Consider the following 26521-nt stretch of genomic DNA (forward strand, 5'->3'; position numbering starts at 1 on the left):
GGCCCACCGCCTTTTAGAAGATTTCCCTTGCTCGCTGGCCTAATCTGATTGCGGAGGGGCCGCTTTCATTGATCTGCTGAATTGCAAAGCAAACACATGCTCTGCGCTGCCGCCCCTCATTGCTGGAAATTGTGTCAAGGCGGAGTTTTCTCCCTTTGTTAACAGCGCAAGCCGACCTCTGACCTGGCTAATTGCACCAATCGCTGGCTCATCTCGCTGGCCGCGTGCGGTGCGGAGAACGTGGGAGCGGGTAAGGGGTGGGGTGGGGTCGGGGATGGGGTTTGGGTGGGGTGAGGAGGATGAGGAGGAGGAGGAGGACTATAGCTGAAAGGTGGTTACCAGAGGCGATGTGAACAGGACAGGGTTTTTCGATGCGAGAAGTGGCCCTCCAGAACAGCTTTGCCTGTCATCGTGAGATTGCAGGGTTTGGGGTTGACTTTTTTCTCAAAGGAGCTATCGCTAGAGACTTGTTATACAGCGTGTTCTTATTTTTTTAAAGTTTTTATCTTCAAAGAAAAAAAAGAGGCGAAGTTGCTGGATTCTTGCAAAGTTGGTCCTGCAATTGTCGCCTTTTTTGTTTTTTGCTTGTCTGCAAGTTGTGATTACCACCCCATCGATTGTCTATGTGTTATTTTGGCATTCCTGCAAGACTGGGGTATCACTACATGCATCGGTTCCTGCCTGGTAGATACCCGCCATTCTCAACTGCGTAAATTGTTATAAAAAGGGAGGTCATTCGTAGTGACTCCAGACTACGAGAACTGTGCTCCACCATTAGATCGCATCCTTCATTGCTGCCAGCATCAAGCTGCTCACCTTTGATGATTGACGGCGACAGGACAACGGGATGCATAAAAAATTAAAGCTGCAGCAATTAAAGGTGAATCGGACATTGCTGCGAACTTGGTGATTTCAGCAGACACGTTTCAAAGCAATGTTGGAAATAATGTTTTTGGATGGTTGTCCTTTACAGTGATTGACTCTCAGGAACGAGGTAGGGAGCGAAGCTTTGTTCCTGTCACGTGTGAGGTCGTCTCATGGCAGATGGAAGCGAATGCACGCAGACAAGAAAGGTCCGTTACTGCCAACCAGCCTGCAACACGATGACCCTAGGTCATCAGAAATGTCTTCTGAAGCCGGTGGATCGTCTGACGAGTCCACTGCCACACTGACATCACGAAAACTCAGCTTCGGAATCGACCAGATTCTGGACTCCACGACCTCTTTCAGGTCGCCAGGGGTCAGGCCTAGTCATGGTAGAGATGCTGACTTTCGGCAGTATGTGAAGTTATTGAGGGACGGCGGTTCCCATGGCGAGAGCCAAAAGGAAAGTGGTGTTCATCAGTACAACAGTTTTAATGACTGGGTAGGAAAGTTCCACACAGTAAGCACTGGCAGACGCCCTCTCAGTTCGATGACTTTCTCGCGAGCAAGTGATGCGTGTCAACGATCATTGACAACGATTTCCTCGACTGGTCCGTGCGGTGTCCTGGGAGGACAGGAAGACACGACGCCAGGCATGTTGCCTCTGTTTGGGCCCGGCGTGCCACTCACCACCAACCCTTCGTGTACCTTCAGAGGAGCGGAAGCAGCTTGGGCCGAACGCTGTCCATTACCATGGCAACCGACTCAACGAGACAAGCTTGGAGGTGAGGTTAAGGATTATATCTTCATGCAAGCTTTGCCTGTTTAGAAAAATGCAAAATTTTCTTTGAAACACACGCATGCGCGTGCAAATTAAGCTTTTAAAAATTAAACTCTTCCTTCAGATACCATTGTCTTCAATCATTGATTCAATCAATCAATCAATCAATGTTCTTATATTGAAGCAAATAACGGCAGTAAAATAGAAGCATGTACGCGTGCACACACACATACTTTCTCTACGCATTGGTCTCTGACCAGCATCACTTCATCCACTTTTAAAGCATTCATTAACGGTTTTAATTGCATTAATAATGATAAAAAAATCCCTAAGCCCATTAATGTCATGGCACACAAAAGCAAGCTCACTAATCGTTGCATCGTTTTCTTACCTGCTAACTCAGTCCTACGGCGGGTAGGCCACCCGTACCAGAACCGCGCGCCACCCAAGCGGAAGATGCCGAGGACGGCGTTCACTCGCCAGCAGATCGTGGAGCTGGAGAAGCGGTTCCACCGTCAGAAGTACCTGGCGTCCGCGGAACGCTCCGCCCTCGCCAAGCAGCTCAAGATGACAGACGCGCAGGTCAAGACGTGGTTCCAGAACAGACGGACGAAATGGAGGTCAGCTCAACCTACTTATCGTAACATTCCTTCCACCTCTTATCGCTCTTTCGTGATATGCATAAATATGAATGACGATCATATGATTTTATTTATGACTATTCAAACCCAGAGTGAGACACGGACAAAAGAGGGATGGAAGAGATTAGACAGACAGGACGATAATTTCTCGATAATTTAGTGAACGGTGTTCCTGATATAATTTAGTCAATAGTTTCTATGATTCGATAATTTAGTGGACTGTTCAGGTGACTTGATCGTTTAGTGAACAGGGTTCTGATGATTTATGTACAATGTAGGCGACATCATAACTTAGTGGACTGTTAAGGTTCTCTGATAATTTACTTTACACCTTAGGCGACCTTTACACGTTTACACGACCCTATAATTAAATAAACACGGATTAGTACTCATGTCCAGTCTGTAACTCTTTCACCCTTGAGGGTGGGTGGGATGGCGGGTTTTCACGTGACTCAAAGACCTGCTGATGGCTTCATTTGTTTGAATCTTTCACCCTGACAGAAGCACAGGGGAGACAACTCGATAGGAAATTTGCTCGTCTGCTAACTTCTTTGACTCTGGTTTGGGAGAGTTTCCACGGTGTGAGAGTTGATGACTGGACTCATCTCGTTGTATTGATCTTGTTCTTAATTCTGTCAATCCTTTTTGTCTTTCCTTTCCTTTATTTTCTTCTCTCTTTTTCTGTCTTTCTTTTTCTTCTCTCTTTTTCTGTCATCTCTCATTCTATTTCTTTGTTTCTTTTTCTCTGCCTTCCTTTTTTATTTCTTTTATTTTTTCTTTATTACTTCTCTCGTTCTTTTTCTTACCACCTTTTGATTCTTTCTTATCACCTTTTGATTTTCTCATTTCTTTCCTTGGTCTTTCTTACAACCTATTGATTTTTTTCTTTTTTTGCTTACCACATTTTCATGTACATTACCTTTCTTTGCATATTGTCTAACATCTCTATGTCTCTGTGTTTTATTTCGTGCATACACATACAGTTCTGCTGTTTCCTCCCAGTACATTCTGTATATTCGTACTGAAGCTCATTTAACAAGTATGTTTAGGCTTTGCTTGAGGTGTCAGTATGACAGCACCCAGGGTACATTGTCTTCGTTGCAGAAGACAGAAAGCAGAAGAAAGAGACATGGAGCGACATGCTGCACAACAGTTTTTTCTTAGTTTACGGGTGGACGAAAACCAACCTCTGTCCACCCCTGTTTGTCTGCCCCTGCCGCCACCTACGTCTACAATAGACAAAAAATAGACAACAGTACCTGCCTCTGGGGTCTCCTCTGTCTTCTTCCCATCCTACATCTGTAGCATTTCCCTGCTTCTCAGTCATCTCTTGCATCTTCTTCCTCTGCTACTTTTCTTGTCTCGATTCTTCCTTTCCTTTCACTTTGCGATTCTACTTCTCTTGCCTCTGTCTCTGTCTCTTCACTCTCCTACTTCTCGTTCATCTCTTCCATCTCTTGCTGATCCTACTTCTCGTCATCTTTGTGGCCTCTTCTTTCTCTCGCTTTTTTCTTCCCTGTAGTCAAGATCTCATTCAGAGCTCTTTGAGCAATGGAGGTGAGAGTTTCAACAGCACAGAAGCTTTCAACGTACGTGGATTGACAGACAGAAAGGCAGATTCACGCAGAAATGGATGAAGGAGAAAGAAAGAAAGGGAGAGGAGACACATGGTGTAAAAATATATACAGAAAGTGGAGGCGTTTTTTTTTTCAGGCATTTGGCTGCAGATCGAAATCGAAGGTTATTTGTTTTAAATAAAATGTTTCTTGACATACAAAATGTGTGTGTGCTTGTGTGTGTGTGTGTTTTAGATGTTTTTTGACATAAAATTCTGTGTGTGCGATCGTGAGCGTGAATACCACAATTGTCCATCTTGATAGAGGAAAGCTTGCATATCAACAAGAAGCACCTACTTAATCAAAAACTGAAAAGTAGGACTACATCTTTGGCGCAATAGACTGCTGTGAAGGGGTGATCTTAAAAACTAAGACCATTCATCTATAATCAAATAACAAAAGTGTCTGTGGGCGTCAGGCAAGAAACAGGTCAGAGGTCACAGTGTTGACCCGCTTTCACTGTACGTCCTTTACAATTCTTAAACCATTCGCCAAATGTCACTGTGAACAGACATCATCCCGCAACTGCAGTTAAATAAACAACGAAAAAAAAGTTCCTCAAATGCGCACAACTTAAGAAAGACAGCGTGAGAGTAAACAAACATCCGGGAACTTCGTCTGCGCCCAGTTAGTCACAGCATCCATGCGGAAGAAACCGTCTGAGTTGAAAATTAAATGAGAGCTTTGTCAAAGATTATGACACCCTGCTGTTCACCCTCGGGTAGAAATTCCTCCAGTGTTTCACCGCGTATTAGCGACAGACGCTCTCAAAATGTTTTGTGTACCTTGTGGTCACACGGAATAATTGCAAAGACGATTACAGATGAGACGATGGATGTCCCACACTGCCATTGGTTCAGACATGCTGGTGAAGGTGCTGCTATATAAGGTCAACAAATTATCCTTTTCTTTTAAGTGTAGAGCTGAATAGTGTCGGTCTGTCTTTGTGAAGGTTTGAAAATACAGATGCGTCGCTACCATGTAGACATCTTGATGTTTATTTATTTATACTGAGAGAGAGAATGAACAGAATCACTGATAACACATGAGCGGTAAGGAACAAGGTATTTGTAGTGCAAGCAGCAGCAGCTGCATCATCATCAGCAGCAGCAGCAACAGCAGCACACAAGACCAAGACCAACACCAACGTTGGTGGTCAAAGTGGCGATGGTGCTGTTCATTGTTGGTGTTTTCCGCCGATTCAGCAGCTAAGGTTGTAAGTTGTATAACTGAGGAGCGGTCAGCTTAGTGAACAAAGGAAACATTCAAAAGAAAATGTTCTGTGTATGGGCGGTATTCTCATTAGAACTGTGCTGCCACACTGCAACTTACGATTAAAAAAGAGAAAAAAGTGATTACAAAAAAACCCCAAAAAAATTACAGACCTAATGACTGACCAACAACTGATGCCATAGATTTATAAACACAATATAAGTGCGTAGACATAAATGCACACAAAATCACAAAACACACTGACACACAAATATAATTACATTTACAAAGGATTGAGGGGAATAACATCTGTGTGTGTGTGTGTGTGCATTAAAGAGGAAAAATTAGAATATGTACAAAGATCGGGTTGCTGTCTAATTTGACAGGATTTTTGATTAATGAATAAATAACAGGATTCATGTACATTTTTTATTGTCAGCAACGGGTGTTTACAGTGAGGGTATGAAAGAGAAAAAACTTTAGGTAGAAAGAAAGAGAGGAAGCGTTAGAAGGTAGAAAAAAAGAGAAGAGAGAAAGATTTTTATGAAATACAGAGAGAAGGCCGATTCAACAAATAGGACATATACAAAAGTGTTTAAACAGTCCGAAGTCGTAAAATCCAGGTTAGTTTAAAACAATTATAGGACACATTCTTAATTTAAAAAATAATCAACATGGAAACGAGAAAATGAACAAATTTCTTTTTAAATGAAAGATGCCTATAGCGGACTGAAAAAAAGAGAACAACAGCAGCAGCAGAATCAAGACGCCGATGAGGAAGCAGATGATGATGATCTCCCTTCGAATGCGATCTTTATCGGCCACAAAACAAAAAAAGAGAGGAACGGGAGAGTAGGAAGCAGACGAGAGACGGAGAAATTAATAATAGAAAAAGAACTAAGGTTCGTCTTTTAAATCTGCCAGCTCGGAACACTCATCAACTTAATCAGCGACTAAACTAATATATCCTTTTCTGCTCGTTCGAGCGAGGGGTCCCTGGAGGGCTTGTTGATTCAATTTTGGGGTCGCTTGGAGCTTTTCGAACTGGCGTCTTGCTTTACGCGTTTCTGAGACGGTGGCCTCGACAAATTAGTGCGAGTTCTGGTCCGGCAATTGCAGGCCCTTCGCAGGCGACGATGATGCGGCAAGAACCACAGGAAGCCTCTGGAAGCGGCCGCTGAAAGCCTTAATGAAACGCCTAGACCACGGGCAACAACAAAAACCATGCATCCCACCGTTCTGGAGGAAGGAGAAGAAGTCGAGAGAGAATGAATGTGATGGGAAGACGGGGAGAAAAAGAGAAGAGAGAGAGAATGAGATAGAATGATAGAAAAAAGATAGAGGCGAGGAGTCCTGGAAAAAAAAATTGGAAGCTGTAAATGAATATCCCTGTCATTTTCATTCCTCTTTAATTTTTGGTGTTTTAAAATTGATGGATCAGGCGCGACCAGTCTTGGAAAGGGAAATTTGAAAGAAAAGGTTGGACATTTTCTGGAACAACCTGCTCGGGATTAATGCCTACTATGACTTTGGCTAAGACCGATGGTGACTGTCACCCTCCCGGGCTTGTGACTCACTGGATACAAATGGAAGAAAGGATCTCGGGGTCCTGTTAACCGTCGGTCTACATCAGCTGCTCAAAGACATCTGACACAAAGGGTTCATGATGTACTGCAAAGGGCTGGAATCTAACAAACCATCAACACAAACATATTTTTAAAACCCCGATGAACTTGTTTACAAGCAGCTTCTACTCGCAATTATTGTAATTTTACCTACAAACCATGAAAAACCCTCAGATATATTACAATTATCTTGAATTGTCTGTCCTTTTTATAGTCTGACAGACTGAGGCAATGGATGGTCCTGATGGTTTATGCTTCAGTTACTAATTTCCATCGCCTAGGATGATTATGATTATCCACTCCAAGCAGAAACGACCTTGTCAAGACCAGATAATCAAACTTGCACAACATTAACAAATTGAATGAGACTCTTACAGATAAATTATTTTCAGCTTGTTTTTGTCAGTAAATTGTACCATCTGCCTCGGTGCTGAGACTTCATTTATCAGACGTTTCATTTCGCAGCTAACCTTTAACCCTCAATGAAGACGTTTGGCCATCTTGCAATCATCTGATCTCTTTTGAAATAGAATGTAGTAAATGACTTTTCTGAGAGAGTATCGTGGACATTCATTTATTATTTCAAACCCGTTTATCACTTTGCTGTTGTGATCGATTCCTTCTCTTTCCCTCCTTTGTTACAATGCATCCCCTATCATTTATTTAATGGCCGTTGTAAAGAACTCAGCTGGAAGAGAGACAATATTCTGCTCACAAAGCGTGTGTGTTCTGGGGCACATCCGCATATTATTCCATTGAAGAACAACAAAAATATCAACAATACAAGGAATAGTTCCACACCACACCTCCACACAAAGCAGAGATATGCCGACGCCCTTACAACCACCCATGCTAATTAGTCCTTAACAAGGCAGACAAAGCAATATCCCACTTAGCTATCTGGTTCCAAATGAATGGACGCAAAAAATACCCCAAGGAGGCTGGGCAAGCACCCGGCCTGAGCGCAGGGCTGCTTCATATTCAAAAATCTCCATCAATTAACTTTATGGAAATGGCTGTCTTGTGCAAATAAAATCAAGCCAGTTTGTCCAGTCACTAGGGGAGTATTGCGTTGCGATTGCTCGCACTTGTCGATTAGCAAGAGGGGGTCAGAGGATTCTGATGAGAATGAATATGTAGGTAAGCTTCTCGCGGCAGCACGTGTGAGCAGGCAGTCTCTTCATGTCCCCCGCTTGCCCCCTGACCCTTCCCCCACCCCAGCCTCGCTGGCGGCTCGCAAGCCATCGGGACAAACTTGCTGGAGGACCACACTGAACTGCACTAGATGTCAGCAGCGTCTGATTGTCCCCCATTTTATCTGTCAGTTACTTTGTCTGTTCGTTGTCTTATTTTTTCTTTTTTTTTTACATTCTTTTTCAGTCTGTATGTAATTTTTTGTTATTAAAAATCATGTTTTGAAAATTAAATTACTCAAAGGCATGCTTCAACAAAAACAAATTTCATCAGTACCTAATGGTTATTTTGCAACAATAATAATAATAATAATAATAATAATAATAATAATAATAATAATAATAATAATAATAATAATAGCTCTCCTGTAACATTTACCACTTGTCTACTCAACCAAAATTAACCAACTCTCACCCAATATAAATTCGCCTTTGGCACTCACTTCAAGACATCCGTTGGTGAATTTAGCTTGAGTTATCTGTTGATCTGGATGAGGCGGAAGCAGAAATAACTGAATTTATGGCTGATGCAGACGTTGTTGCGAAAGAAATTCTCTCGTTGACATTGATGTATGTCAGTGTACACGATCTGGCTTAAATTAGCAGTCTTTGTCTTTCTTGAGAAATGTCCTCAACAGATTTTTTTCTGTCCTTTTGTTTGGTATTGACCTGCCTACTTGTCCTCACGTGTATTATTCAATTATGTTTTATCACCTCTACTGACTCTCCACACTTATCTGAATTAAAGCGACTAGTGCTCTGTCAGACAAGAAAATATTTTGACAGATTGGTTACACAGTATTGACACATGGACTACGATTCTCTGTAGAAGCATTCATGTCAACGAAAGAAGTTACAATTAGTATACCACACTCAACGAATCCATGCATCCCTAAAAATACTCATTCCATAATTTCAGAGACTTGAAGAAGAGTTTCGATCTGGTGTGGCCGACAAGACGGACTCTGCTAGTGTCATTTTATAGAGGGGAGGGCCTAGTCCTCGGGAATGAGGCATTGCACTACATCTGTCCATGATCTCGGTAGAGTGGAGACCAATCGACAACTTGTCTTTCGATAATGACATCGATTTACTTGTTGTCGGCAGCCAGCAACCCCAAAACTGAGCTGACAGACTCACCAAATGCCGAGGTCAATATGGAATGGAGGCGAGTTCAGAAAAAAATGTCATTGTTAACAGCACGAGCGACACACGCCAACCATAAATAAAAACGAACAAAACAATGCTTTAAAGTGCCTTCCATCAATCCTTACATCAACATCAAGAGTCAAATCAGACTTGCTCAGACAATGACAAAACTCACTAGAATATTGGTTCAGCGAAGTTAACTTCCTGACAAAACCAAGCCTCTGGCAAATGTCTGCTCATCTCCACATTTCTGTCAGACAAAAGAGCTTTTGCAGAGGCGAACAGGTGACTTTAAAAAGATTAAAAGCTTCCAGATGAAGTGTCTTCGGACTCTTAAACATTTTTTTTCAACAGGAGACCAGATGTAAGCTAGTTCCAGGAGTCATCGCTGGATCCAGGAATCCTAGCTTGACCAAGTCATTTCTGGATGTAGTCTTTAGAAGGAGGACCCTGTCATCGTCTGGACACATGATGCGACACAATAGGTTTGTCAATACTATCTCATTCGGCACGCTGAACGGATAAATAAATAAATGAGTGACTTTCAAGATGCGATCAGCACCTTTAGGAAGTCTCTTACCAGGTTTAATATTAGAATAGAATAATGTGAGAATGGGGGTGAGTAGGTAGGAAAGGGGGATCAAATATGTCGGTTTTGTGCTATCATTAGACAAGGCCGACAATTAATGAAGGTATTCTTCGCACGATTGTTTTCCGTGAAGTAATTTTCTGAAACCGTTCATAAAGATATTTCTGCACAAATGTCTCTCTTATTTTCACTTGTTTCTATTTTCCAGCTCTTGAAGCATCGGGGTTCAGAATTAACCCCACAGGCTGGAAGTGTTCCCGTTCTCTGCCCAGTTCAGTCCATTCCACTGACCAGCAGCACTTTGTCCGGACTCGGCGAATGGCTGGCAGAGAGAGAGAGAGGCGGAAGTGGGTGCAGCCCTGACCACAAATGCTCGCCATCCTTCCCCGGAGACTGGCTTCCATCATCAGACAAACTGCGGTGTGAGGTCCCTGCCCGCAGCCGGCAGTCGGCATGTCGCTGCACACCTCTCACGACCGCCACCAGCGCCACCAGCGGAAAAAGCCTATTTGTTATGTTTCGCTTCTTCTCATTGATCAACGGCCAGTTAATCTTTCTCGTGTGCATCGATGTGAGACTGACTTTCCATTATCTGTGAAGAGAACCTTCCTCAAACGCAAACCGCGACACTGATGTGTGTGTGTGCGCGTGCGTGCGCGCGCTTCTGGGAACGAGAAGGTCCCTAATCGTCTTTGCTAATTATGCTTAAGGTTCGGTTGTTGCAAACACTAATGCTGGCTTTTCTTTTTATGACCTTTTAAGTGTTCTTTAATCTTTAATTAAGCTGATCGCATTCGGATCTCGCCTGCAGTTAAAAGCTGAACGTTTTTTGTGGAAAGACCGGGGAAAGAGGATGGGAGCACCAGGAGTACTATTTACCCCGGAGGTCAGACTTTGTCTTAAAGACTCACTCCAGTGCAAAATTATCTTTAAACGAATGAGATTAATTCACAAGATACAAATTCTACAAATCGTAGCGGGAAAGCTGTTTCCTTCGCGAGGTAAAGCCTGTAAACACTCTTGTTGACAACTGGGTTTGGGGAAGAGGTCAGGACCTCATCTCGCCACAAAAGTCGACTCACTGATTGGCCAACGCCTCATTAGCACGTGCTCGGACCCTTCACATTGGATGTAGCTTTTAGAGATTCACAATTCTTTCTTTTTTTTTAGCAATGATGAATGTGTTTGTTTTGTAAGTTCTCAAGAATCGTTTAGATGAATTTCATGTTGGACTACATCGGCGGTGTTTTCAAGTTGAGTGAAGTACAGTTGTTTAAAAAAAAACAACAGGAAAACGATTATATTAATGGAAGATAACGAAAAACTCCTGTCTGGTGTTTTCATGACTGCTAATGATGATTGTTGAAATTGGTCTGGGGTGAGGCTGGAATTGGGTGAGTTATTTAGTGGAATCAGCACACTGTTCATTAGTGTGCTTGACTGTGGAGGTCGCCTACTCAATACTTTGGAAGAATTACAGCTCCTCCAGCAGCTGTAAACGAGAAATGGATACCTGATTTATCAGGGGAAGTGAAAACGGTGGAGGTAGAGGGTTGGCTCCGCCTTCCACACTCCATGCCCTAGACACGGTAAGCCACTCACGTTCCCTGCCCCTGCCACCACCAGGTCAGGAGACGACTTTTGCTGAGGCTGGTGAAGTCCGAGTGCAGCAGTTTGGGACTGAAGAATACACAGAATACACCTATCTCCCCATCACCTCAATTCACAATGACATTTGGACTTACAAAAATCAAGGTTATCTAGAAACGCAAAGCCTCGTAAAGCGTATTCTCCATTCCAACTCCTCCACCTTCCTCTCCACACTACCTTCCCAAACTGAGGGAGATAAGTAGACTTTAAAAACTTTGTGTCCTCACGGTTTTCCCTTCTCTCTGTAGAGATAAAAAAACAAATACTGTGCTGCTTTCAGTTCCAATCCTCCTCCCCCGACACCCCACCTCTCCCCCCAAAAAATTGCCTTTCCGTTCTTATCGACTTCTGGATCTTATAGGAGACTTGCGTGTAGAGTTGCTTCCCTCTAGACGACGTCACTGAACTGAGTCCATCAGACACTAAATTAGCAGGAAATGCCTTTTCAGGGTTCGCGATAAGAAGAACTTGCTGAACGCCAGCGATGCTGTAATTCTGAGACAACTCTTACTCCCTCCCTCCCCCCAACCTCACATAAGACAATAACAAACGCCGCGAATTCGACCCCAGAGAAGCCCAATAAATAAATAACAATCGCCGAAAGAAACAGGACCGACAAAACAATCTAAATCCAACGCGATTAAGCGGAGATAAGATAGACCTCCGGATAGACATGAACACACTGAGAGTTATCTCCCGGTCTGTAACGGTTGATTATGGAAATTGACATGACGTGCAAACGCCGCGCGGCTACTGGTCATCAATCATGGGGCTGCATGGTCCCCACGAAGGTTTCATCGATCTCCAAGCGAAGTGGGACCTCAGGCAAGTGTTGGGAGGAGGAGAAAAAAAAACAAAAAATTTTTTAAAAATAATAAGGGGAGGTAAGGCTGGAGAAAGGAAGAGAAAGCTACTCCGGAATTTGCGGGATGGGAGTTGAAGAGAGAAGTTGCAGCCACGGAGGTGAGCCACGGAGGGCTGACGGTGTGTGTAATAGGACAATTGTTATACACTGCCCGGGGGAGTGTTTGCGTGTTGCCAACAACTCCCGTTTCAGACGGCGGACTTGCTCGCAGAGTGAGCTCCCGTGAGGGGCGCGCACGCGCAGGCCCGCCACTTTTGATCAATTACTTTGCAACGGCAGAGCCGCTCCGACCTGCTTGACGCCTCCTCCTATTGCCTTCGCGGCTTCGGCCCACGGACCTGTCCTCGACCATTTTGAACGTAGCTTCTTAGGTGTCAGCTTGATTTGCGCACGCGCGGAGTCGTTACACCCAAGCACCGCGCGAAATGACTTTTCACGTGACGATTGGACGAGGGCGCGGCCCCCTGTCGCTGCTGCTTTGTCTTCGGAAAGTCTCGTGACGAGCAGCTTCGCGTTATTTCCTGTCCGTGTTGTCTGTTCTTGCCCTTCCCCCAAAGCTTCCTCCCCACCCGACTTCGTTCTCACACGAATGCTCGGTCCTGTCCCTCCATGCTGCTGGAACCTGTCGCACGCGCGTCCCACCTTTCTGCTTGTCCCACGTGCGGTGTGCTGTCACTAATGGACGAGACCACCAGGTTTCACCTCCTTTTCTCTCTCAAACACCGACCGCATCGGGCCTGACCAGCCCTCTTCCCTTCATTCCCGACGAGTTCCGGTCAGTATTGGCAACTGTACAGTTACTACAAAACTTTTGGGTACCGAGTTTGCCAAAGGGTATTAATACTATCACTACATTTACTAGATCACTAAAACAGGGCTGCGCAGTTGAAGGCTCGCTGTGAGGCAACAGAATCCATTCATCGTCATCATCATCAGCAGCAGTCTTAACTCTGATTGGCCGTAGGTGTACTTAATTATAATTGTTGCCTGTCTTACCAAGGTTAGCGGTTCTCCACCTTTCGGATGTACCAAGAGGCCAGTCCATTTAAATGTTGTTTTGCTTAATTTTTTTTTTTCTCTCTCTCTCTCACTCTTCTTCTGCGTCCTTCTACCCTCAGTATCATCTGTGCGATCAGGAGGTCGTCACGAGGCTCAATTATCTGCGTCTTCTCCTGTGTACCTTGTCCACTGATGGCCTTCTTTTTGTAGGAGATACGCAGGATCCTTATGTACCATCCCATTTTAATGAACATCATTTTCTTTTTTAAAAATTTGCTCTCAGCGTCTCTAAAGGAACTTCCGCCAACTGACTGGCACAGCAACAGACGCATGTGTCAAAGACCTTGGTGCGATCAGATGGAATCCCAAGATGGTGGCCCTGTACTGCTGGAGTTACCTCCTAGTAACAGCAGTAAGCTGAAGATGAGAGGTGGACATGCTGAGAAACAGAAGAAAACATACTCTGTCTCCCGAATGCAGTTAGTGCGATTACGACTGACCGCGTAGGCGTAAGAGGAAGAGCAGCGCATGGATGCGGAGAGACCGATATCCTGTCAAACTCTCGAAATAAGTATTCAACCAAGCGCCTTTATTTGGATTAGTCACTACTGATCAGGACACAGTTAGCTAAGCTGACCTCTGCCCCCCAAGGGAAAGTACACTACTTCAATGAGTACTCCTCCGACAGGACAACAGGACGTAGTCAAGCAGAAGGACAAGAAGCCGGCTGTTGTTTATGTTTACAGTTTATGTTTAACCATATTGCTACTCCCTTCCCAACTATGTATTTGCTGTCTTATCGCCTGCAATAAATGGATGTCAATAAAGGGTTATGTGACTATGGTTGTGTTTGCGCACCCGCACGATCGAATGTATATGTGTGTGTGTGTGGGTGGATGGATGGATGGAGGGTATGCACGTGATTTAGATCGTTTGCGCGTGCATACGCTTGCCGTGGAGAAGGGAAGAAAACCACAGCTGAAGGATCAGTTTGATATCGGATCCAGTAATGCGGACATCGACACTATGCTCCACCGATTACCTCAGAATGGACGAGGATAACTCTTACCTCTAAGGGAGATAAAACGGTAGCAGTAAACGGGAGCTCCTCGATCCTCCCCGGTGCTGTCCCCTGGGGAATTGCTAACGTTAATCTCAACAGACATGATCTTTAAGACAACGAGGTCGTTAAAAGAGGAGCAGGGCTGAATTATTGTCATTATTAACAATTGGGACGAAATCGGGGAGGGAAAGCGAGAACGATCGCGCCAGAAATTGGAGGCGAAAATTAATCCGTTTTCCAAAGAAAACTCGCCTTTCTTCGGCTTTTCTCGAACCTTCTCGCCAGCTATTTGCCCCTGCGAGGAGCTAGTGTTTCCTGGGTTGCAGGCCCTGCGTCCCGTCACACCATATTGGGTGCGATACGGGTCGACAGTTTGTCAAAGCACGTAACGATTGTCTTAGTTTTGAGTTGACAATTACTTGTGGGCCGTGGCGTGGGGCTGCGGCCGCCGGAGAACAAGCATGGTGAAGAAGACATTTCGACAGTCTTGTCTGTGGCACTTGACCCACAAAGATCGGTGAATAAGAAAGTTAAAAATAAAAACGAGGCAGATGGTATTTGCATGTGTGGGCGAACAGTGCGTGTGTGGGTGTGTGCGCGGGACTAGAAGCCTCTAAGAATAGAGGAAGTGATGGAGCTGGTAGAATAAAATGTTAACTGCTGTAGTGTGTCTTTAATACAGAACCGTCCGGCTAATTAAATGTCTGAATTTTTTTTTTTACTTTAGTAGTCTCGTTTAATGCACACGTTTGTTCTTCCTCGCTGAGAACATTTTTTTCTCTCACTCTTTATATATGTGTATAGACAAATTCACGTTTTATCCATGGACGTGTATAGGTGGACTGCTGTCTGTCTGCCGAGACCAACCTCAGCTTCTTGCGAAGTTCTCCGTGTTAGTCTCGGCGAGCCTAAACAATGAATGTGACTAAACCGGAAGCTTCGTCGTCTAATGCCTCGTTTTAGCAGCTAACTGGGAAAAACTACTGCCAGCAATCCAGGGATATAAGTTTTATCGCTGTATATATCTAAAAGACAGACGCATACACTCCCTCACGCATTCTTGCACATCCATCGACACATCCACATTCATTGTTCCACTAAGGTTAAAGTTGACGCTCTCTCCCTCTCCCTGTGTGTTGGTGTGCATGTCTGACGACATCAACTCGAGATGCATGATGTACGTTTAACTGTAATTAGCATTCGGAGAATTTCCTGTCAAAAGACATGGTCTCTTTTTTTTTTTGTGTGTTTTTTTTTCAAGGAGAGCGATGTAATTTATCACTGTCTTTGAATGTCGTCTAATTTCCAAAATACGATATCACTCGGAAATAGCTTGATGGAAAGAAGAGTTAACAGAATTCACATCATAGCCAATCGCTGTCAATTTGCCGCCAGTTCTCCCCCAAGTATCAGAGGTCATGAAAACCTCATGATTGTAAAAAGCTCGCAATAACGGGGATTTCGGAGCGCCATCCACTTGCGTGCGCACATCTTGCACGTCCCTGGAGTATTATGGGATATGCGCTGCCATCGTTGCCGACGGATTGGTGACGTCGGGAGGGAAGACCGTTTGAACCCTCACGCCATGCACCCGGTGAGGGGCCGCGCTGAGGCGTTGCCCTGTATTTGTAAGCCAGTCATTGTCATTCTCCATGAAGAACTGGAATACAGGCAGTTGATTGAGCATGCCACCCCGCAGGACTCCTCGCAGAAGATAGGGTAGCTTGGTGGGAGCAAATTGAGGGGGGTGATGTTTGTGAGGGTGGGGTGAGGGCTTGGGTATTGATGTCCAAGAGTTTCAGAAGGTGCATTCAGGACAAGTTGGCTTAGGACTGTTTGGATGCCACGCTAATTGTCTAGAGTATTCTGTTTATTATCTACCTACCAAATTACTTCTGAGTCAACACTGTCCAATATTAACAAACATTCGCATGCTCCACCCGTTTATTCATACCCCAATTGTTATTTGCATCACGAAGGGTCCTCTTAATAATCCACAGAAGAGTTGGGGGTACACAGACCGTTGATGGCCTCTTCCTCACGCAAAGACTTCAGACATGCGCTGTGTGGTGTTGAGAGGTCTGGTCACGTTGACAGTCCTTTAGCAACCTTTCTGTCACCACTAGGCCTGAGAGTACTAATCGAAGAGCAAAACAGTGCTGTCACTCGAGCAAGCTATCCCGATGGACCATTTTCAGAGCCTCTGTCTGTCACTGTACCAAGTGTCTTCTGTGGTGAAGCTGACTGTTGATGGCTGACTGGTGGAGATGACACTATCAGCCTGGTCCAAGGTGTTTGGTGTCTGTCTTGGTTTGAGGTCTGGTACAATGTTAAATCGGTGGCTCTAGCATCTTTGTGGCATCCGATTGGTCATTCAAACTCGCATCCATGCTCAACTATCTACTTAGGGACAATCAATCACTCATCGCAACAATAAAAGTTACCAACTTTAGAGTCCTTACATACCTGAGGGCACCTCACTGACCATGCCAACACAACGTATCTTAGTCCCTCGTCATCCCTCATCCCTTAACGGAGCCTCGGATCTGGCATCTGCCAGATGGCCCATGCTGAAAGAGGTGTGGCCCACCCACCCCACTCCCTCGGGATCACTTCCGGCGCTGACATGCTTTTTGACTAGCGATTATCAACCACCACCACCACCACCACCACCACCACCACCACCACCACCACCACCACCATCACCAAGTCAACACCCCAGGAAATAACTGGAAGTTAAGCTTTTCAAAACGTGTACACTATTTGCTATTTTTAATCGCTCCTCGGCACCCTCTGTCTATATTTCAGGATGCTTTGTCAGTCACTTGGCCATCACAGCAAAAGCTCTCCCCTCCTTTCTCAACCACTCCTCCCTTTCCGGGCCCCACCAGCGCAAGCTTGGAAGTCCCAGTTTAATGTAACGGAAAGACAAACGGGCGAACGGAATATTCTCAAAGAGACTTTCTGACAAATGAGCTATTTATTGCCCTTCCCCAGCAATTCAAAGAAGGGGAAAAGCCAGTTGATGTCAATGAAACGCACCCAGCGCTGATGCTTTTAAAACCACACCACCGGCGTCTGCGGCCATTAGCTCACAGCACTACAACCCTGACACATGCTCCCTGGGTCTGTGCACACACACAAGCACACACACACACACAAACATACACACACACACACAAACACATACACAAACACACACACAAACACATATACACACACAATTTAAATTATGCAGCTTGGAAGTAGAACTTACAGCTGGTCCTTCTGGATGCTGCCAAAAAGTAGCAGGGGTTTTAAAACTTTAAAAAAAAATTTATAATGATTTATTTACTAATCAACATTATTATGACACCTCTTCCTCTCATTACAGGGCCGAAGATTTGTTAAACTTTTAAAAGCTATGGAACTGGAGAGTGAATAGTGATCACGCCAATTTTTATCTTAGATGACTAATTCATAAAGAAAGGATAAAATGCCCTGGCTGTGATGACAATCATGATGACTTGCTCCTGATGATTGTTTATTTTTGTATTTATTAAAGTAATTCCATGCTGTGAACTGTCAAAGATATTGTAACAAACTGGTGTCTGTGTGGAGGCGGAGATGCCACATGTCACGAGTGTAAGACATGGAGGAGCTGCCAGACATCAAGGTCTGGACTGACAGCAGCAGTGACAGAGGCTGCACACCCTCGCTCGCGAGTGATGCGATTCAGGGAGGCTCGGACAGGCGGGCGGCTGACAGCAACTGTCATCTTCTCTCTCAGCAGACGGCGTGAGCAGAGTGTAGTCACAGTCACCCTCACCACACAACCAGAGAGCAGACATTTCCCTGTGTCCTGCCTCACACAAATTAGTTTGTGCATCAACTTTAACAAATATTTTCACTCCTCCATCCTGACCTCACCGCGAACCGACTCCTGCGCAGGAATGAATGAACGAGTCGCAAGGATCGTGTATAAAATGGACTGCTGGAATACAAGTGTTCTCGTTAACTGCTAGGCGGGTTCTGCTCATCATCTGTCTATTAACACGACAATGAAGAGCAGACGATGCTGACAGAGGTACACAATTTAAAACTTAGCGGTCTGTTATTTTTTCGGTTTATTGCCTAAGCCGGGTAGAGAATGGATGAAAGTCGACGACTTTTGCCAAAAGGAAATTAAACAACAAACTTATGGTAAGTATACTGCTGGCATTAACCATTTCGTCTCGGTCCATTCTCTGCCTGGTGTGGTTCCGGATGCTGGCTTTCACAGACCTGACAGCTAACCACTTAGCAGTATGTTAAGTGTTGAAATGAGCAGACTGCCAGCAGTCCGTACTCTTCGTGTCATTTTAAATTCGTGGTGCTGTTACACGAAAACAAAAAAGTTGTGCTCATGTGTGAATATTTTGAACACAGAATGTTTATTAAAGCTGTCACAAGTATTCTAAGCCATTTAAAAGCACTAGTCCCCCTCTATGCGAGCGAAGCCAACTCATCTTTGACCATCAGTTTATTTCTCCATTGAATGCAGCGGCCATGTTACAGGACAAAGGTTCATTCTTCCAGCTTCGGCGATCATCAAACATTTTAAAACTCTCTATTATACAGAAATGTTTATAGGTTTGCCAACATTATTGTGGGAGCACAAGGCAATATTCTCCATTAAAACTCATTGCCTGGCGATATTTGTGCAGTTTCTTTTTCTAAAATAGAGATTTGCAGCTTCAGATGTTCAGAGAGGAGGGATGTGGATCCGATGCAAAGACTTGTGCTTAGCTTTTTTCTCAGGTAATGACATTTCAATAAATGTTCGAAAGCTAATGAATTCTGCTCTGAGTGGAATTATCCAAAACCACGCACACACATTTTTGCAACACTTTCACTGCCTGAAACAATCATGGACACACGCGCACACATTCTGTCTCACAGATTGTATATACTTGTATGTATTTGAGATATATACATGTCCTTATATATACAGTTATGATGACTCTTGTAAGCAAATTACAACCACATTTCCGCACACACAAACACACACACAACCTCTCTCACACACACACACACAGCCCACTACACCAGCAAAGAACTGGCAAGCTCAGCCACCAGGCCCTGGCGGCGTGTTACTCTCAGTAATTGTTCATCAGACATTAAAGGCGAGGGGCAAAGGACAAAAGGTGTAGAAGATTTCCAGCAGTGTGACTGCAATTTGTTCCAGTCTCTCTTCGGGAGATTTTAATCCTGAGAATTTCCACCCCTAAATAATTCAAGTGTAGGGCACTTTGGGGCAAAGGTAGGCGCCCGTTTTTGGAGAACCCATTTAAAGGAGAGAGGCGTTTATATTGGAGGAGAAAGGGAATGAGGCACCTTTTCCGAGCCACCGGAAATGCCAGAAGTGATGAGGGCAACGGGCGCAATGGACTCGGGGGTTTTTATCGATGAGGCCACAGGTCAGAGGTCGTAGCGGCACAAAGGGGGGGCTATCCTAACTATGCTTATCGTGGATCACAGATCACAGCGGCACGAGGAAGGATGGACTCAACACACACATCGTAATCACATCAATACCGGAAGTGATCACGAGCCATTGGACAAGAGTGTGTAAGCTATTTATTGATTCTGTAAACGTTGTTGTTGTTGTTGTTGCTGTTTTTGTTTTTGTTTTTGTTTTTTTGGTTTGTTTTTGTTTTTGTTTTTTTTGGTTTGTTTTTTCTCTTTATGGCCAAGTCTCGGGTTCGATTCCCATCAAATAATGTATTTTTTGAATACAGTTTCAGTTTTATTTATTTGTTTATTATGGACATTCCTTGCATTTCTGAACTTTAACTAGATTGAGGTGAGCATCTAATACTACTGCATAGGTTAGAGATAAGGTTTGGGTTCGACCTAATTACAGTTAGGGAAAGCTCAGGTTAGGGTGAGGGTGAGGGTTAGAGGTTAGGGTCAAGTGTTAGGGGCTAGAGCTCAGGTTGATTTGATGATGATTACAGTATGTAAGAAAGACAATATGCAAACTTGTGGATAAGTGGGAAAAGTAAATGTTTGCTGCCAGTTGAAGCTGGCAGGTTCTCCAGGGACCTGGCTCTTGTCTTGAGGAGCGGACCTCGTCTCGACAGGCTGCTTGCCCTTCATGAGAGTGGGCTTGTGCAGCCTCCCACGTGCACGCAATAATACTTGTTTGGTTCGAGTGTGGAGGGGATGGCAACTTCTCCTTGATTTAGTGCCATGGAAACTGAGTATTCTGAATCATGTCAGAAGTAATTCACACAACACATGCCTCTCGCAGATTAAAGTGCATGTCGGACACGGTAATCCTAATGCAGGATGTCAGACGTGGAATGTTTACTCTCTGCATGTCAGACATGGGAATAAATCGCCGATTACCGTGTGCCACGTGTCGACTGACCATTACATGGGTCAGACTTAAAATCTTTGTAGTATATACTCTCGAGATAATATATATCCCGGCAAAGGATGAGTTGCACGTAGAAGTAACAGTCAGAAAATTTTTCCCCTCGTCTCAGATAAAAGATTTCCAGAAACATGGATCTGAACACCACTCACTACATCAGCTTTCAAGATTCAGGATTCAAGATTCTTTATTCTGTCACTCTCTAAGAGGTATATTGAGATAGTAAAATATATCCATATATTACATTGAATACTACTCACCGTTTTGGTCTCAAGATATACTAGGTCGTACTTTAATGAAAGGCCTGTCTTGGACTATGATCCAGCGAAAAGAAGCAGAGAGTTGTAACCAGAAGACTCCGTACATCCGTGGAAGATCGAAAGCCTCGAAGACAAATGCTAGTGTTTAGAAACACAAACACGATAAAGGAAGCGTTTGAACGCTTTGGAGAATCTGTTTGTCAATATCAGGCTTTAAATATTTAATTCTCCTCTCAGATTGTAAGCCTCGCTCTGCTTGCATGGCCAAGGACCACAAGAAACGACCTTACGCCAGCGAGCGAGGAAGACAGAGGAGTGGAGGAACAGAGAAGAGGAATCAGATCTTAGTACTGATCTTAACTGTAAACCTCGTTTGGCAAGAGTACGAATTTGGGGCTTCGTCTATGGATTTAAATCGTACAGTCAAATGGTTCTAATGTAAATTCGTACCGATATCGCATTAAGCAAACACTCGATAAAGGATTCTGAACTTTTTAAAATAACTCTAATTCGCTGACACCTATACCATCCTTCTTTCTCGACATCCCTCCCCCAACTTTCTCCTACCTCTCTTCTTCCTCCCATCAAGGATTCTGTTCGCCTCCCTTTCTTGTACCGAGCAACCGACATTAAGCAAACTTTTTTTCTGATTCCTGCTCCATGTCTCTGACTCCTGAATGCCCTTCGCAGGGAAAGGTAAGAGAAACAAGCTCGCTTCACACGGACCCCGTCCCCAGAGACTCGCTTCTGGAACCTGTCTTCTATGCCTCCCTCTCCCCTCAACACTCCTCCTTTGTATCACTCGGGTGTTAATTTTATTCTCCGAAGTCAGAACCAGCCCCCGAGGTTGGCCGTCTTATCAGGGTCAAGTAGTTTGTCCGGATGGCTAAAATAAATACGAGAGGAGATGAAAACGATGAGGCCTGTACCCATCCCACCCCGACCCCACCCCGGGTCTTGATAAGCACGTCCTCGTACGGCCAATCGTCATTCTTAACCGATAAAACCCGAAGCCGCTTGTTGGCGAGGGTGAAATATTTGCTTAAACAGACGATTTGTCAGCAAGACAGCGCCCTTATCTTCTCAAATCGCATTTGGAGCTGGAGGACTGGAGCTGCAGGAGAGGCGCACACATTAATAAAGTTAATCATAATATTAGAGGCTAAATTTACACATGTTCGGTGGCGATGATGACAGGGTACAGTCTGTGTGAGGGAAACAGCCGCCGATGCTACACAGAATCGCAGCAAAGATCTTAAAACACCCAAACAGGTTTGTTTCTAAAAGCACAAATTTATCACGGAGGACGTGATGTTCGAGCCTTCATCTATTTATATATTTTAAAGATATGTAGAATGAAATGAGGTCAACAGGGCATGGGCACATAAACCCACATAAACAGATACTAATCGAGTGCAAAAAATACTCATTTTTGGAAAAAAAAAGTTGTATATAGATATTTAGACATCCATTAAAATCAACTTACTTAACGCGAACAAACAAACAAAATATCCCCTTTAACAAACAAATATATAATTTTATATTTTTTAAAAAATATTTTTGAAATGTGTTACTCGTGAAACCTTCGAATTTTTGCAAACCCATAAACAGGATAAATTGCTTTTAAGAAAGGCGCGCGCACACACACACTTTACTCCTGCCTTGTGCTTCATCTTAGTCGACTTCCTGTCATCCGGGGCTCTGGCTGGTCAGCGGAAGTTGTTAACAACTGCCGCCGTGTGGCAAAAGGGCAAACACATGTGTCAACTGACAATCCGCACGCGCGCTCGGAGGGGCTGGCGAGGGCTCGGGCAAATTAAATGTGTCAAGATAGAGCGAGGATATGTTTTAGGAGCTTTGATAAACTGTTTACCCAAGGCGCTGAGAGATGCGGCGGGTGGTGCCATGGCGACTAACGGACTGTTGACAGCGCCGTGTCCTTCTCTGACAGACCTCGCCGAGTCCTCGCCTGAACCCAGTCCTGCATGGATTGATGTCAGATGTTGAAGTTATGTTCATTACTTTAGTACAAAGGAAAAATGAAATAAAGCAAAATTAAACACGAAACATTAGAAAATCCTAAAAAAGGAAAAAAAATTCAAAGAGAAAGCAAAATAAATAAAAAACAGAGAGTGAGAGAAAAACAATAACCCAATTAAGAAACAGCTTAATAAAAATCAGGATTAATAATAGTTTATTAGTAAACGCTAATGAATATAAAATATCAAGGAATGGCGTTCCTAAAATAAAAATCGAAATTTTGTTAAATACAAGCTTATTTCTTAAATAAAAGCTTGACTAATAGTGTGCCACAAATATTCTTTTACATCTTTTTCCAGATAAAAACCTAAGAGTTTATGATTAAGTAATAATATTTCATCAAGAAGTTTTGGTAGTCATCCAGCTTACTTCACAATTTTACTAAAACTTGTTTACTAATTGTGGTTTCTGTTTTTATATTTCTTAATATCCCTGATTACTTTGGAATCCACTGAACAGAATAAAAATCTTCATTTTTATTTTCCATTCTCTCCTAGTTCACAGATATGGATTAACTCATCTATGTTATTCTTGAATTTTAAAAAAAGTTATATCGAGCCAGCTGCTGAAGTTGTTATCGCGGGTAACACAGTAAATAGATGCCATAGACAAAGAAAAAAAGCGTGGCCTAGATGAGATCTGAACCACGACACTCGATCATCATTGAATTGGTGACAAAAGCTGTAACCTTTGTACCACCTGACCACTCCAGTCCTGAAGTACAAAAGCTCTAACTGACAGCTTCCGTGGGAAGATCACGTGTTCGCACACAACAATAGTCTACAAAGACTGAAGTCCGGGTGGTGAGCAGACGACAGACTCGCCAGACGACAGGGTGGACCACTGATTGTCGCCACCAAGTTAGTGTCCTCAGAATTCTCTCATATCTCTAATTAAAGTCGATGAAGTCTGATTTTAAACTGGCCACAAATACTGGTGTCTGTCACTTACTCGTACATCTTGCTTAACATTCTGAAAACTATTGTCTACCTTCGACTGTTAACAAACGGTGAGATGTCTCTGATTAATTCATCTTGTTAGTGTACAGATACTGACTCGTAGTTCCCCGACAATGTTGGTCCATTTTTTCATGTTTTCATTTCTTTTAATCACGTTTGCAACTAAACAACATTCAAATGTTGAATAAAATCCTTTCTGAAACACAGTGTGACAGCTTCACTTCTGGTTACCACATCCAGTTATTTAATAAACTTCACATAGTCACATAAACCGAAAATAATAATTATTTAGCGACGAAAAAACACAAATGCAAAGAGATGCACCCCACACAAGCAGACGACACTCTCATCTTGACTTCAATTCAGCAGACGACACTTCCATTCTCCCTGGCAACTTACCGCCGGACTCTTAATTTCTAAGACCCAAGGTAAGAGACACTTCATTTCAATGCTCGGGCCCTCGTCTCCAAGCCTCTGAGTCATCAATACGCCATTAGCACCTACTCGTCACCAGGACTACTTGTCCATGCGCAGGAATATCCACTGAGGAGTGTTGGGGGGAGGAGGAAGCCAACACCTCGCTGGTCCACTCATTCATTGTCAATGGTTGTACTTACATCACGAGGACCGTTGTATGGGCGTCGTCTGCTTTTATGAGCGTTTTACTGATAAGTAATGAAGTAAGTGGAGTTCATCGACATCACTAGTTTGACAGACTAGGTAAGTGTATACCTCAAATGAAAATTAGTCTTTTTTTAAGTCTGACTAAATCAACTATGGAATGTAACTTGGAGATTGTGATTGTTGACTTCTCGCTGTACATGGTCATGTTTGCAGGTGGGTGTCCAAGAATAGGGATTTGGGGGCAAAGAGTATTACATTACCCAATGATTAGGAAAAAAAGCAGTGTTGCGTCTCACTCGTCATTTCTGATCTAGCCAGGTAGTATTGCACAGGTTTCTCCAGCATCCAGGTGTAATAAATCAGGTTTTCTTGTTGTTGTAAGCAAGCGCGCAGACCCTAAAACGCCGAGCATGTTCCGCCGGCGTCGTGCAAAAGTCCGGAGTTCCTGTCAGACGAGCTGCGAAAAGGCGAGATTCGAATGCCCTCGCTTCACACTGTGCTGTGAACACATTCACACGTGTGCATCAACAGATGTCGCTGCAAACCAGCAGATCCTGTGACGTCATGGCTTCCACAAAAAGAAAAAAAAAACTGTGCATGCGGATGTCCCATCGAATGATGTTGTTTTAGAGGGAAACAAAGTGATGATGGACGTTGTCAGATAAGCGAGCCTGTATTTTAATGAGTAGGAAGAGTGAGAGAAGAGGAAAAATCCACAGTGTGCTTACGATTATTCGGATAACCGTGCTTTTGTATCTAATTATCTCCTCAAGAACAAAAACAGCAAAAGAAAGCAGGTAAGCAGCAATCCAAAACGAACCAAACCAAACTCCTCCAAATAAACAAAATAACAGTAACAATGAGAGTAATATCAACAGTAATAATAACAGCAATATTAACAGTAATAATGTTCAATCAAGCTCATACAGAAAATACACTCAAAGCTTGATATTGAAACTAGGTTAACGTGTGATGCATGAAGGACCAGAAGGATGGGCAACGACAAGAATGAAGTACAAAAGATGGAGAAGACACAAAGGTAACTGACAGGAACTATGAAAAACAATCAACAAAGAGATATCAACAGGACAGACTAATTAAGAGATATTAAAGAAAAAAAGAGAGAAGGATAGAGAGAGAAAGAACAGGCTAGTAGTGGATTGTATTTAGGAACATTTAAAAGGCTCAATGGTAGGTAAATGGCGGATATAAAAGGAAAGAAGGTTCCAACACTTGGCTACACCATAGTTAAAATGCCGGTGACTTGGTCATTGGTTTGGTGACAGTAGACAGAGTGCACTGGTCAGACAAAGAGCGAAGTGTTCTTGTAGGGATGGAGGGGAAAAGAAGTTCTCAAGGGCAGGTACCTTTTAGAAGTAAAAGACAACTTGTATGTAAAACTTGAATGGGAAGATGAACGAGCAAAGAACTGTTGAGAGAAATATTATTGTTCTGATTTTTGCTTTGAGCACTAGACATGCAGCAGATTTCTGTGTTTTCTAAAGTTTGTGAAGGTGTGTAGGGAATCTCGAGAACATTGACCTCTAGTAACCAAGCCTTGATAGAGCGCACGTGATGTGGACATTACAGCTGCGTGTCATCGGCAGAGGACTGATGACAACCCAAGTGATAATGGGTGCAGGATGACAGGAGGTTTGTGTACAGAATAAATAGAATGGGTCCAAGGATAATGTTTTGGGAATGGCACAAAAATGTAGCGCCCTTCCTCTCTCTCTCATTTGAGTACTTTTATAACCCTGATGAAACACACACAAACTGTCATGCCAGCAGTCGCCTCTAGTGAACAGCAAGAAATGTGTTTGACTTGGCGAAATATGTTTTGTAGAGTGGACTTCTACAAGGTTGAGCCTGTTCAGAATGGTCTAATACATTGTATCCAGCATTAAGTACTTAGGAACCAACATCTCCAAGGACAGCAGCTTCACGACCAATGTCCACATTAGGACTGCAACAGCAGCAAGGAGAGGTTG

The 26521-nt window shown here is 43.6% G+C and overlaps 1 protein-coding gene across 2 annotated transcripts in view; it reads left to right on the forward strand.

The window, feature by feature from the left end:
- The first annotated feature begins 265 nt into the window (after positions 1–265).
- The window catches only part of LOC112565142 (T-cell leukemia homeobox protein 2-like), a 31818-nt gene continuing 5562 nt past the window's right edge, over positions 266–26521 (forward strand). The window contains exons 1-4 of one of the 2 annotated variants that reach the window (XM_025240454.1): positions 266–880; positions 974–1649; positions 2049–2265; positions 3391–4407. In XM_025240454.1, the coding sequence (XP_025096239.1) occupies positions 1055–1649; positions 2049–2265; positions 3391–3535 (957 nt within the window). In that variant the 5' untranslated portion in view covers positions 266–880; positions 974–1054 and the 3' untranslated portion in view covers positions 3536–4407. Of the gene's footprint in view, positions 1650–2048; positions 2266–3390; positions 4408–26521 lie in introns of those variants that run through there. The other variant, XM_025240455.1, reaches the window with a different exon arrangement.

Source organism: Pomacea canaliculata, linkage group LG5, assembly GCF_003073045.1.
Source record: "Pomacea canaliculata isolate SZHN2017 linkage group LG5, ASM307304v1, whole genome shotgun sequence".
NCBI lineage: Eukaryota > Metazoa > Mollusca > Gastropoda > Architaenioglossa > Ampullariidae > Pomacea > Pomacea canaliculata.